Source organism: Papaver somniferum, unplaced genomic scaffold (genome assembly GCF_003573695.1).
Source record: "Papaver somniferum cultivar HN1 unplaced genomic scaffold, ASM357369v1 unplaced-scaffold_21, whole genome shotgun sequence".
Classification (NCBI taxonomy): domain Eukaryota; kingdom Viridiplantae; phylum Streptophyta; class Magnoliopsida; order Ranunculales; family Papaveraceae; genus Papaver; species Papaver somniferum.
Window position 1 is genome coordinate 15,205,414 of NW_020631041.1, and position 14,236 is coordinate 15,219,649.

The 14,236-nt window shown below is 38.0% G+C and overlaps 2 protein-coding genes across 4 annotated transcripts; one reads left to right on the top strand and one right to left on the bottom strand.

The window, feature by feature from the left end:
• Positions 1-1,300: 1,300 nt before the first annotated feature.
• On the top strand, positions 1,301-3,372 carry LOC113340000 (transcription factor bHLH35-like). 3 transcript variants are annotated; one of them, XR_003355236.1, is made up of 4 exons: positions 1,301-1,477; positions 1,576-1,734; positions 1,936-2,163; positions 2,890-3,372. XR_003355236.1 is itself a non-coding variant. In XM_026585212.1 (2 exons), the coding sequence occupies exons 1-2, from the start codon at positions 2,607-2,609 to the stop codon at positions 2,971-2,973; spliced, it is 225 nt and encodes a 74-aa protein (XP_026440997.1). In that variant the 5' UTR covers positions 2,526-2,606; the 3' UTR covers positions 2,974-3,372. The 3 variants fall into 3 exon arrangements, 1 of the variants encoding a protein (XP_026440997.1); XR_003355237.1 differs by lacking the exons at positions 1,576-1,734; positions 2,890-3,372 and having other exon boundaries at positions 1,936-2,353; XM_026585212.1 differs by lacking the exons at positions 1,301-1,477; positions 1,576-1,734; positions 1,936-2,163 and adding an exon at positions 2,526-2,747.
• Positions 3,373-5,188: 1,816 nt separating this feature from the next.
• Positions 5,189-13,885, bottom strand: LOC113339662 (transcription factor bHLH162-like; the record flags this gene model as incomplete). Its single annotated transcript, XM_026584901.1, has 4 exons — positions 5,189-5,260; positions 5,354-5,740; positions 5,999-6,131; positions 13,872-13,885. Coding segments are annotated over 4 exons (606 nt in total), but the record flags the coding sequence as incomplete, so codon positions are not given.
• Positions 13,886-14,236: the final 351 nt, after the last annotated feature.

Below are 14,236 nucleotides of genomic sequence, written 5' to 3' on the forward strand. Positions count from 1 at the left end.
TGAAAGAATTAAATACTAATTACACAAATCCAAATCTACTCGGATAATCTGATATCTCATATTAAATTCGATCCGATCTAGGTTTGGAGATAAAAGAAGTTTCGGATAATTATTTGAGAGTGATGAAAATAAAAATCTCTTTGGTGACATGGAGAAAGGATTTCAAGAGTTGCAAATGATCTGCGAGATTCATTGGAATCCAGATTAAAGCTTGAAATCCTAAAGTTTTGTGATATTTTTTCTTTTTCTGTTATTGCAAAATATCAAGTTATCGTGGATTGAAATTCATCACCAGTCTATGATATTTACCTTGATGATAAGGTTTCAGTATGTTCCAAATACATTGATCCTTTTCATGAAGCAGTTTGTACAATTAGTTCAGCGGAAGAATTATTGTGTCCGAAAATAACTTTGCAAAGTTTGGATTTGTTGAAGGATTATACGAAGTTTCCTCAAAGAACCATAATTGCAAGCAATTATACCAGCAAAATTCGTGGACGAATTTTTCAGAGAAGGGGAGAACGGTGGAGTATTTATGAAAAGATAATATACTTGATTATTTTTTCTGAGTAGACTAGAGTCTGTGGAGGCTTAGTACAATGTGGTGTTCAAATATGGACTAGGTCTCGGGATTTTTCTGCATTTTCGAGAGAGAAAAAAGAGAGAGAAAAAATGGTTGTTCAATCGAGTCAGCTCACTAGGGTTGAGTTGGAACTAAAACACACCACCTCATAATGCTTCCACTGTCAAAGAGGGAGGTAATGGCTGCTTTATGAAACCAGTCTGAGCAGTACCCTCCACTTGGATGACCGCATAACCCAAGCCTACGCATGGATCATGCAAATCAACTCCCAACTTGGAGCGGGTGAGTCAATACATTGTGCGCATAGTTCCTACGGAGTGAATCTGACTCAACGTTCAACCACCTAAATGTCCCCACTTGGGTTACAAGCAAACGTAACTCAGCTCGACAAATTCTAACTTAAATCATTGAAACCCTCATGTGAATTAAGCCACCCACATTGAACAATAACCGTTACCCATCCTCTTATCTTGCTCTTCTTTTTTATTTGTTACACCAGGCCTACACAAAAATTTTAAGTCACCCATTTCAGTTTCACAGAAAAGCAGCTGGAAATGGATCGATAGGATAACGGTAAAAAAAAAAAATCACAGGGTAAAGGAATTCGAAACACTGAAGAAATAGGCCTGAAGGTATCGGCGAATTGGATCGAACCATTCCATAGAAAACACGTGTCAAGAGACCCCTCTCACTCCTCGATCACTAGCAAAAGAAAAACATATCTCTCTATCTCTAGCTCACATATTCTATTCATATTTTTAAAATAAGAGGAGAAGAAGAAGGAAGATTGAATCAACAAACAATACCAATGGAACTCGTTGATGATGATGAAGATTATAATCTCTACTGGGAAACAAATTTGTTTTTGCAAAACGGAGAACTTGAACTTGATAGGTACGTATGTAATCATTTTCATCAAATAATTACTAATTTACTAGTCCTACTTGTTATATATATGCAGCTAAGTTGCATATGATTTTTCTTAAATGAAGCTGGGGATTTGATGAACCCATTTCGGTTCGAGTTTGCCGGATGCAGCAGCATCGTCTTCTTCTGTGACTGCAAAACAGATAGTTTCGGAAAGAAATAGAAGGAAGAAACTCAATGATAGATTATTTGCACTAAGAGCTGTAGTTCCTAACATTAGCAAGGTAAACTAATTAAGTTTGACACAAATTAAGTATTTTTTGCGTAAAAATACAGTGGTGGTTCTCGACAGACCGTTCAAGTAAACACACTAAAAACCATTTGGCTCACAATACAGAAACCATTTCACGTGAGAGAACGGTTGAGTTTAATTCCCACACAGGGGAGATGGCCTAAACTAACATTTTGGGTGATTTGGTTATTAGATGGATAAAAGCCTCAACTATTAAGGATGCGATCGAGTACATTCAAGAACTACACGACCAAGAAGAAGCATTCAGTCCGAAAGAACCAAACTTGAATCTGGAAAATTGAAGAAATCAATGTCAGATATTGATCTAGAAGATACGAATTTATCGAAAACAAAGAAAAAAAGAATTGACAGTACCTACGGTTCTAGCGAATCGCAGACATCATCTATCGAGAGACTCGAAGTAAGTTCTTGAACACTTTTAAGCTTAAAGAAAAGGTTTACGTTGAATTTAAGTACAGTGATTAATGTATTTTTGACTTTGCAGCTTAGTATTTATAATACACAAAATTGGTTAAAAAGACCAAAATCAACAATTCCTGGATGAAAAAGACATGTAAAATTTGATTCTGTTTAAATGGACGAGAATGTAAAAATAGCCAGGATGTAAACAGTTTCATCCTACCTATTTTCAAATATTTTTTCTTATTTTTAATTTACATCAGGATGTATCCAGTTTCATTCTCGCTCTTTTTTAAGTTTAAATAAGGATGAATCCAGTTTCATTCTTGCTATTTTTTTGTGTCCATTTCACCCATACTAATTTTTACTCGTCCATTAGAACCATGTTTTCAAAATATTTGAACAAATGACCAATTTCCCGTTTATAATACGGGTGAAAAGACAATGGTTGTAAGCCTAACATGTGATAAGAAAACAGATACAATAGTGAGACTTTGTGAAGTTTTTGAATCTTTAAAGCTTAAAATTGTCACTGCCAACATTTCTGCTGTGTCGGGGAGATTATGGAAGACAGTTTATGTTGAGGTACACAGTATACTTTCCTACTAAATTCCAGTTTACCCCTTTCCGTCACCCAATATATTACGAAAACAGCCTCATCATAGATAAAATCTTAAATTGCTTCTTACATTATGTCTATAGTTCTAATTTTTGGTTTTTTGTATAGGCTCATGAAGAAGATAAAGATGACCTGAAAATGAAGACAGAAGCAGCACTAAACGATCCACAAAGTCCTAATATGAGTTTCTAATTGCCCTATTAACTCTCACTGGCCTGTAGGCTTTTGCATGGAAGATAAGTTTCTGTGCAACTTTAAACGTTATGCAAGCCGCAAGTGCCAACTAGTGGCAGGAGTTTAATTGATTTGCTTTGTCCCTTCTTTGTTGTACTTGTAATGAGGGACGGATCCAGAAAGGATAAATTTTCTTTTAAGACCCGGGCTAGAAGCCTTGGTCAAGCAAATTTTTTCTTCTTTCGGTTTGTGGATTAGGAAGACTACCCGGGCTTTAGCCCCTTTAGCCCAGGAATAGGTCCGTCCCTGTTTGTAATGAACTTCTAACAGAGACAAGTGCATGGGGATACTGGATCTGGCTTGTTTTTGAATATTCATGTAAATTTACTTTGATTTTCAGAAAATTTAGTTTTTTGTGGTGACAAATACGGTAGTATAATTGGTTTTTATAATCTTTATTATGGGATTTGATGATCCCACCAAAGAAAAAATCTTAACTCCATATGGCATTCAGATCTAGTTTTTACTGCGGAAAATGGGTCATTTGTCCAAATACTTTTAAAACTTGGTTCTAATAGACAATTAAAAATTAGTATGGATGAAATGACACCAAAAAAATACTAGCAAGAATGAAACTGGATTCATCCTGTTTTAAACTTAAAAAAGAGCGAGGATGAAACTGGATGCATCCTGATGTAAATTAAAAATAAGAAAAAATATTTGAAAATGGGTAGGATGAAACTATTTACATCATGACTATTTTTACATTCTTGTCCATTTGAACAGTATCCAATTAAAAATAAGAAAAAATATTCTAACCCAAAACCCGTAGGATATGTTTGATATGAGTTAATTCCACGGAAATAGACATCTTTTCATATAAATAATGTGTTTTCCATGTTTTGATTATCAATTTATTTCCATGAAATTGTGGATTGGTTTTACCAAAAAACATAGTTTAAAGTATATAATAAATTCGTTTACATGGAATTTCACGGAAAATCTTTCCTTACATTCCTCGGGATACTGATTTCATGGAAAGTGTATTCGGTGATATCTTGTGGGAAGCAAGGAAAAATTTCCGTAGAATTAAGTTACAAATGTATTTTACGCTTATTATAAATGGACCAATAATTCCATAAGGATTGCTTTGGCAGTAGGAAGAAACTTTCTTCCATAAGGACCACATTTCTGCTCCTTTAGTCTAGCAGTGAAGTTTTGGCAGTAGAATCAAGAAGATTCAGCAGGGTATTGTGGCGTTATTCAAAGGATTCTCTGAAAAATCTTTGGAGGAGGATGAATGGAAGAAACTTTCAACCTGTAATTTCAGTCGGTGCAATTGTAAGCTAGCGTACTGTTTTCTTCAGTTGTGAAGTTTAGGATTGTTGTCCTTTGTATTGTGATTTTTATCTTGGATTGTTTTCCTGGCTTTTGCTAGGCCCTTTTTCCTTAATATAAACTTTTTCTTTCGAAAAAAAAATAATTCCATAAAAATAAATTTGTAATCAAACGACAGAAATCACCTTATTTCCATGGAAAGATGGCTAACTCTATGGAATTAACTTCTATGATACACAGCCCATAGTGAATTAAGCTGTGACATTGAATGCTAATACCTACCTTAAGCCGTGACATTGAATGCGCCAATTTTTTTTAGTCACTCATCTCAGTTTCATAGTGATTACTCACGTAGACCTACTTCACGTCAAAATTAACCAAATAGATACGGATCTTTTTTTAAACAATCTAATGCTTGCATTTTAACTCATTTTACATCTTACAAGTTTTAATAGTTCAATTTATGATTACAATTAATTTTTTTTGACAAGCAAAGGGCAGAACTTATTAGTAAGAAGTCACTATTGGAATGACAAGCTTAGAAAACAAAAATTAGCCAAAGAATAACTGCATCCCAAATACAAAAATAAGCGTAGAAAGGGAAAAACCTACGAAAATATTTGAATTTAAAGCCCACTTGTGCAAGTTTGATTAAGTGATGGAGTTGGCACCACAACAACTGATATCAGAATAGGAGACAATGGATGATTTGGAAGCTGCTCATATAATTAAACTATAAGAACACTTGATTTTCAGTTTCTATGAAGATCATTTTTGTGTAGCTAGACCAACTGATTCGACCAGGTCTAGAGGGTATCGAATTCGCAAAAATCTCGGGTGTAGAGAAGCAGAAACACTGGAGGTAACTTATGCTGAGAGGAGGTATGGCAGGAAATCAAGCATAAACTAATTTCTTCAACCTGTCACATATCTTTGTAGTCTCAACCCCAAGTCTAGAACATCTAACCTGCAAAATAAACATAATCTGATATCTTATAGTGATCCATTAAGGCAAGTGAATGGCGTGGGTTATTATGAAATATGGTTATTATAAGTTTACCTGAGAGTGAATTGTGTGGTAAACCTTATCACTAACCGTAGCGAAACTAGCACTGACAACTTCAGCTCCATGTTCTTCAAGGATGGTAATAAGTTCATAAAACATGAAGTTTTTGTTCAAACCAGTTACAACTACCACTACCATAGCATCTTCGAAATCTTTAACTTCAAGTATAGGCAAATTCGCTCCTGGTAAATTCGTACCAGTCATGGTAGAAGTACTTGAGGATGAAGAAGTACTAGTACTACTGTTGATGCTGATAATTTCTTGTTCACCACCGTGAATCATACCCTGTTTCTTTCTCTTCAGTTCATCTATTCTCTTTCTCAATTCTTGAATATAAGCAGCTGCATTGTCAAACTGAACTATCTGCGGCTTACATACATCCTGCTCATGAAAATTTCAAGTTATTAAGTTTCTGTACAATAAAATCTTCACCAAGAAACACAGTTTTGAGTTACATAAGATAACTTTAGTGCATGCAGATATAGACGCCTCCCGAGCAAGTAAAATGGAGGAGTACTCGCCGGATGGCATGCATGATGACCTCTCATGAAGGTATAACTTTCCCAGCATCCTAACTTACCCATAGAAAAGAAATGTGCGTGGGTAAGTGTGATGTATGCATGTCAAGTGGTAATGTACCTTATTAGAAGAATGTTTTTGGGGAACAATAGTACTACTATTAGGAGTGATAAGAGAGACAAGTTTGAAGCAAAGAGCTTTCATCTGGATTCTTCTATTCTTTTCGATAGTTTTCCTATCAATCGTACCACTTCTCTTGCAAGTTTTCATGTTTTCTTTGTTTGATTTTAAAAACTCCAAATTTAGTAGCAACTAGGAAACTGAAAGTACAGTATGAAAAAGAGTGAGTTGGTCTTTAGAGGCTAATGGATCTCCCATATTTTAAGTAAACGGGAAACCAAATGAAATACGAACAGAATGGATAAGAAACGAGTATGGAACCACATACTTGTTGACAGGATGGAAAAATCTAGCTAAGACAAAAGGTGCTTGTCTGGCCGTTGTAGTTACAACAAGTGTCTGGCAGGTGCAGTTACAACAAAGTGATAAGCCCACTATCTTGAAGCAGTGACGAGGAAATACAACTTCACCTCATTTTCTTTTGTTGTGTCACAGACAGACCCGTGAAGTTTATTGCTATTTGTCGTGTGCAAATTTTTTCATGTGAGCAGAGACAGTATGGCATTATTCGAACTTAAAAACCTTCCTTCTAGGTGCTAGTTAACTCCAAAGAAAAACTAGTGTGGGGATAGAACAAGTTTACAAGCTTGCTCGCTGCTGGTTATGCCTTCGTTTACGTCAATATGGCAATCAATTCCAGCTGTTGTCACTTGGGTAGTTTGGAACAAGCGTAAGAGAAGTTTTGAATAAAATTATCTATACAAAACCTGATTCGTTTTTCCCAATCACTTTGGGAAGTTTGGAATGCATGTTACCTAGAACCATTTTATAAGTGTTATTTTTGTAGTTACGAATACAGTCCTTTCTAGACAGAAATCATAAAGATTATGGTTCCTCCCAAGCCTCAGCGACATTAAACTTGTGAAAATCCGTAAGGGGAATGTGAAAGTTCCACTAAATTCCTACTAGTGGAAATCCACAAGGACAAAAAGAAGGATAGTGAACTCCATTGTACTAGACAGTGATTCTTTTGTGCACTCATTCATTCTAGAGTAAATCTACAATTAGAAGTACTCCATTCACACTGCTTGGTTCTGCGAGATTACATCCAATAACTCCTTTGATCTTGTTTGAAAGTAGCAGCTAGGCAGAGCCTCCAAGTTTAAAAGATTCCATCTGGTTTTTGTCGAGATTAACGCAATATAGGTTTCATTGATAACTTTGGCGGAGTTGTTGGATTTCTTGTAGATATTGATAGTGAAGTGACCATCTTCATAAGGTCCCAACCTTTTTTTTTCTTTTTCTTTTGTGAAGAAAAATAAAAAATTATCTATAAATTAAAATCCTTCACAAGGCTGAAGGCCCCAACCTTTAGAGTGCGCATTACATGAAATTCCATGCTTGGCCACACACCAGTATCATATGTCAAATTTATCCGAAATTATATTAATGAAAACCCTTTTATTTGGCATGTTTATCAACGCGGAACTAACATAACTGTTCCTAACGTTTGTTTTTTACCACCGTTTTTAATTTTCTTTTACACCTCACTTCTTCAATTTCGTTTCAATTCGAAGCAATTGAAGAAAAAATTGAACTTCCTAGAGGAACAGTACTGATGGATCATAAGTTAGAATTGAAGAAATACAGACTAATAGATTTATTCACAAAGAAACAAAAAACGGACGGCTCTCAACATGTAAGTAGAACATGGCTGCCAGGGCAGATATTAATAGATTTAATATACTAGCAATGTATATAGATAATACGGAGTATGATATTATCCAATATTATATTGTCATCATGGCCGATACTAGAGAACGTGGTGATTAAAGATATACCTTCCCCTCCATTGGATAGTCAAGAAAAAACCAAAACATAGAATATACATGAAAAATTCTGAAAAGAATTTTGGGAGGAAACACTTTACATGAGCCGGTTGTCGTAATTTCTCACTTTTCCGACTATTTTATTTTTGATTTACTGTTCTACAATTTTGTAACTACTGGAAATCCAGTAGCACACCGAAGTAAGAAAAGAAACAGATCTAAGACATGATAAAGGTTTTGGATAAGAAATTCTTTATTGATTAATCACTCCAAGTAATGAAAGATAGAAGTTCTTGAGTACAAAAAAACCCTAATCTCTCACTTAAAGAAAAACTCTCTCCTCCCCAAAGAATCCGACCCCTCGTACATTGCCCAAGGACCCCTATTTATAGACCAAGCAACCCTAATGGTGTACAACTCATTTTTCTTCGCCTGGATCTCGTGGAAACGCTTTATATTTCGCCTAGATCACTTTTCATGAAGTTTTCCCCTTTCTTTCGCTGACAACTTTGGGTGTTTGTCGGGACAGCTGTCTCTTTTCTTGCTCCATAATTTTCTTACTTCGCAAGTTATCTTTCTAGCCAAGTAACCTTACTTCGCCAATCTTTATTTCGTGGCTGGTGTCTTGCTGGGTACTCCAACTGATTCTTCATAGTTTAGATTCCTTATACGAGGTACTTCATTTTTAGGATGCTTCGTGCTTTGTGTTATTAGTTAGTGGCGAGGTAATTCTGATATTTGATTTGACAAGTCATTGACCGAGATCTTTAAGTGAGATTCTTCAGTCCCATTTCGTGCCTTCTTGTGCGGCCACGTGGCAAACCTATTTTGTGTACCTACATTTTTCCTTTTCTTATTTCGTTCGAATCTTATGAGAATGGAATAAGAACCGGTTAATATTCCTTGGTCGCCACGTTCTCCACCTTCTTGCTTCCACATGACCACGTTTTCCTGGTAACCGGCTATTACCAGTCGAGTTTCCTTGAACGTGTCGACAAGTTGCTCTACCGGTAATCCTCAACTTGCTATAAATATCTTGCTTTAACCCTAATTTGGGTTTCTTCTTCCTTCTCTCTTCCGTGAACTCAAGTTATTACTACTCCTTCTCCTACCCTCATTGTTACCCCTCTTTTCTCTTACTTTTCTTATTTTTCCTTCATCTTCATGGCTTCAAAGAATGTTTCAATGTCTGTCACCCTCAAAACCCTTGAGGAATTCCAGGAAGATTTTCAAAAGATGGGTCTAACTTTAACCCCTGCCGTCGATTCTTCTGTATCTCCTCCTATTTCTTCAACTCAAGACATGGAGCTGAACTATAGATGGATTCAGTCTGATACTTGGTCTTCAGACAAGATGATTGTTATTGCTGGTCAATTGAGAGATGGGTTATCTTTCCCTCTCTACAACCCTTCTAACCCTATCTTCTTGGAGATTCTGAATAAGCTTCAGTGCGGGGTTTTCCAACTTTCTGGTAATGTATTTTGTATCTCTAATGAGTTTTGAATTCGCTCTGAGGGCGGCACTTCACAAGATTCGTCAGGAGTTGAGAAGTATGACTCCCGCGATTACAATGTGGATTCTTTCGTGGCTAACTATTCGGCTAGGTTTACCAGCGAGAGGAAGTATCAGGAGTGGGGCATCGAGCTCGTTCGGAATGTCATTTCTGCTCCCTCCAAAGATCTTCTGTTAGACCTGGATCCCTTCAAGCTTTGGCGAAATGACCAACTTCGCCTTTCTTGCGATGATGACTGGACGATGTTTACTATGGTAGTTGGGGGCCCTTCATTTGGGGTGTTGATGAGAAAGAAGTTCCTAGTGAGGGTCCTCTTACCCAACATTGTTATCTCGTGGGATGCGATCCTTGGAAGCTTCGATGGTCCGCGCCAGCTGAGATATTATCATATCTCTTAGGTCTTTATTTCGTTCTGGGCTGTGTTGGTTCTCTTACCCCTCTTCCTCTTTCATTTAGTACGAAATGCCTGCCGCTGGTCTTCTCAAAGATCGAAAGGAGAGGGATGTTACTGTTGAATCTTCTGTTTTTAAATAGGTAGCCACCTCACCCATTGCTTTCTTTTAGGCGTGATAACCTTAAATTCTAATCCTTTATTCCTCTCAGGATAACGTTCTCCTTGTCAAGCAACCTTATTCTGAGTTAACTAAAGGACGGAAAAGGCGTGATCATCCTACTTCGCCTCCTTTTCCTGCTCAGGTATCTTTACTTCGTCCAAATTATCATCTCGTATACTTTGACCCTTCATTTATTGACTTTACTGAACTTGCTATTTCACAGACCGTTGCTCCACATGTTCCTTCTTCTGGCGAGCCTAAAAGGCGACGCAGGGTCTTGGATTTGGCTGGTTTGACCACAGTTAGGAGCTCTGTTACTGCTCCAAGTCAACCTACTCCTCTCAAGCATCAACCTCCTTCACCTCGTACAACTTCTTCTTCCAAGCTTAACGATTCTCATATTCCTCCTCCTTTGGTGGTTCATGTTGAGGAATCCCCTGAAAATCCTTCTCCTCGTGAGAAGGGTAAGCAAAGGGTCTTGTCTACGATGTCCAATCCCCTTTATGATCCTGACATGAAGTTTCTGCAAGATATTTACCACAAGGCTCGCGAAGATCCATCCATGAGATCTCGTGCTCTTGAATCTCTGGTGACTTTTAGTGGTGATGACTTCCTTTCCCAAGATGCATCTGCACTGTTGAATGCTTCTTTGAATTTTCCCCTCCAACAACATTCCGCTTTAATGAACTTGGTGAGCCTTCCACACTCCTTCAGTTGTGACTTCTCCTCATTCCGATATTTATTTCTAAGTTTCGATTTTTATTTCACAGGAGGTTAATCGTCACATGGCCAGCCTTGTGGAGATTAGACTCGTTCGCGAGAAGGAGATGAAGGATAAGGCTCATATCAAGGCTTTGTCGAAGGAGCTTAAAGAAGAGAAGGAGTATTCCAACAATCAAGATAAGAGGATGGAGAAGCTTCAAAGTAAGTTCCCTCCCCTTGCAGATCCATTCCTTGCCTTTGTTGTTACTTCTGTTATTTTCTGATTTCGTATTTCGTCAAGCTCGCTGCATGCAACGACAAATGGATTCTTCCGAAACGTCTGCCTTGCTGGAAGATATTCGTGCTGAGAATCTGAACCTCGCGACCCAGAATGATTGTTATGTGTCTGAGAACGCAATTTTGAATGAGAAGGTCGAGACCCTTTTCTCGCAAGTGGACCGCCTGTCTATCGATTGTTCTCGTAACGAAGAGATGAATCTTCATTTACACAACGATAACGAGCGCCTTAATCTAAAACTCCAGCGGGTTAACAATTCCCTTACTACTTCTAGGGATCTTCATTCCTCGTCGTTATCAGCTTATAAGAGGATGGAGGAAGATAACGAGCGTGTAATCAGGAGGAAAAATCAGGTTGCGGTTTGATCTTCGTAAATCTCGCAACAAGGTAGCTGGAAGTGTAGTTAACATCGCTCTCCAAGGCCGATTAATCCCCGAGTAATCGCTACATGATATATGACCGAGGCGATTTCCGATTCCAAGTCATTCCCGATTTTTACCGATTAAGGCGGCCGATTTTGCCGATTTGAGCCGATTTTTTTAGCAAAACGAGTTAACGATTTTTCCGAATTGGCCTTGCATGCACAAAAATTATAAAAGAAAATTTTCGTAACCCCTCAAATGGGAGTTATAAAATATAAAAATATTGAAATACATGATAATACATTCAATATAACAACAGTACACACTTAATTACATGATAGTGTTAAAATTTTAATTTTAATTGGTTCACATAATGAATTATGAGCAGCAGTATATAAATCTCAAATAAATAGATTCCGAGTATTAGAACGAGTTATGGCGATTTCCAAGTCCGAGCTAATTGCTCCTCGCTCCAAGCTCCCTAACAGAGTAGAACCGAGGAATGATTTAGATTACTTTGTTAGCTGGTTTAAACGAGGAGATTGATTTTCTGAAGAAAAAGGTGGAATTTCTTCAGGCTCAGCTGGATAACTCCTCACGCTCAAAGTCTGTCAAATCTTCCTCCCAAACCAAGTCTGCAAATCTTCTCAAGAACAAGGGTGCTCTCGTCGTTCAACCCAGCAAAGATACTTCGAAGTCTGGTCACGGTAAAGGATGGGATAATGCATATCACGAGCTATGCGTTCAACTCCAAGAGTCAGATCTAGCAATCTCCAAGTGGGACCATTTGTATTCCGATATCCAAGAGACCTTAAACACCACTATCTTACAGATGGAAGGTAGCTTTAGGTGTAATGCAAGATACTATTGGTTATGTCAAATTTCCGTTTTGTGATAAAGTTTCGTTTTGTTCTTGTAGAGTCCGAAGAGCGTTACAAGAATCAAGTTCTTCGTCTTTCTCATGAAAGGGACGACTCTCGAAAAGAGGTTTCTTGTCTCAAAGATGAGATTAAGGATTTGAATGTTGATATCGACGAGATGATAGAAGATTCTAGGAAAGTAGCGAAGTTAGCTCGCAAGAATACCCAGAACCACCTGGTCCCTCTCTTCAATAACTACTGCGACGAGTAAGGAATTCCTCATCCTACTTTTCCTCTGGAAGTCTTTTCTGACGACGAGCAACCAGTCAATCGCGGAATTATCTCAGGTGGAGAAAAAAGGCTTGTTGAAGGTGGCAAGGAGGAAGAGTCCAAGGATGCCTTTGCTTCCATGAGTTCTTTGGGACAACCTTCAGATCTTGATGCAGATACTGGTGCTGGTCTTGACGGGGCTGGTGGTGAAATCCCTGGGGCAGCAGCCACTGATGGCGTTCCTCTTCAGCAACAATCTTATTTTCCCTCTTCCCATGTTTTCAACTTTAGTTATTATAACAATTTCTTTATCTGGGCGCTCCCAAGCTTGGGGGGAAAAACACTTTGACTCCTTTCATATATTCTTAATACTTTTGTTGATTATTTCAATATCATAATTTTTCATTTCGTCAAGTATATACTCGTCGAGGGAATACTCAAAAGAATAACAAAATTTAAAATATATACTTTCCTCTTATTCTTTTGTGTATTTCCAAGGTATGAGATGAAAGGTTGGTATCTCTCAAAGTTGACTTCGCGCATTGGATTTGAACCTTGTTACTTGACTCATTGCGTATCCTTTCTTTAATGCCTACGCTTCTCATGTTGTCCTTACCTTCGCCGCTTAACCCTTCTCAATTGTCCTTTGCCTGCCTTTGTCTTTTTACTCATTTCATGGTAATTTTTCTTTATGTATAGTTCTAGTGTTACTCATTCATGTGGTGCTTTCCAAGGTATTATTTTGCCTCCTAATTAAGGTCTTATGGTGACTCATCCTTTTTGAATGATCTTAATTCGACGAAGTGTCAGGCGCTTATTATTCTTTCAAATAATAATCCATCTACCTCGTCTTAACATTTGTTATGAACCCCATTTCGCGACAATGCGACAGTCCTAGCCATTCCCATGAATGTTATCCCCATGACATTGTCATCTTTTTTGGTCACACAACTCCCTAATATGGAGGGTGCCATCCCTTTATATTCCCCCTGATTTCCCCTTCAAGGAGGTTAACCCTAACATGCATGTTGGTCTCCTCTCATCCAGCTATTACGACATTCAGTTGTTTTCGTGACTCCTTATCCCTTTCGCCGATATGGCTTGAGGTTACGAAGTCACACCCTAAGTGAGGTTTCTTTGGGATCGAGTGCATTGTAGCCAAGACTTGTCATATGGTCATGGCCGGTAATGTTCTAGATGTCCCAGGCAACCGCAGCTCAACCGAATACGTCGTCTCCTTGGTCATACTCTGTACTCCTTTCCGAAGGCCGTCATAAAAGGGACCCTCAGCGGATAGGTCTTATCATTGCTCCTAGCTTCCTTTCTGAGAGTTGTTCACGACATGCGTTAGGTCTTGCCTCTTGCACTTTCATGCGAACTAGGGTGCATGCCGTGGATTCTCAGCCTTCCTAGGCGAAGGGTTTAAGTTTCCCTAGAAACCATTTATTTCGTGGATCTTATTCGCCTCCTAATCTGAGGTCTTACTTGCCTGTGTTGGAGTTTGTTTTGTTTCAAATGTCTTATGAAAATTCGTATCTTTGAATCAGTTCATCAAACTTCAAAATATTATTGCTATTATTTTGTAAATCTGATACACTGCCAAATGATAAGTTCACAAGTACATTTTCTCGTTTCTATGATTCTTCCTTGATATCAGCATTCTTCTTCTAGGCGGATTTACTCGGACTGGTACCTTTTCAACTCCTTCATCTTCACCTCGTTCCTGATCTTGAACAATGTTGAAAATAAGGGGTGTCTGGCCGACAGTGAATAAATAAACGATCGTACTAAATCTTTTTCTGATAGCCTTCCCCTTAGTTCTTTGCAAAGCGTATCCCACCTTGCCACAA

Coding starts and splice junctions, on each gene's coding strand:
- LOC113340000 (XM_026585212.1), top strand. CDS start 2,607: ATGGTTGTAAGCCTAACATGTGATAAGAAAACAGATACAATAGTGAGA. Junction 2,748..2,889: donor GGAAGACAGTTTATGTTGAG/GTACACAGTATA, acceptor TTTTTTGTATAG/GCTCATGAAGAAGATAAAGA.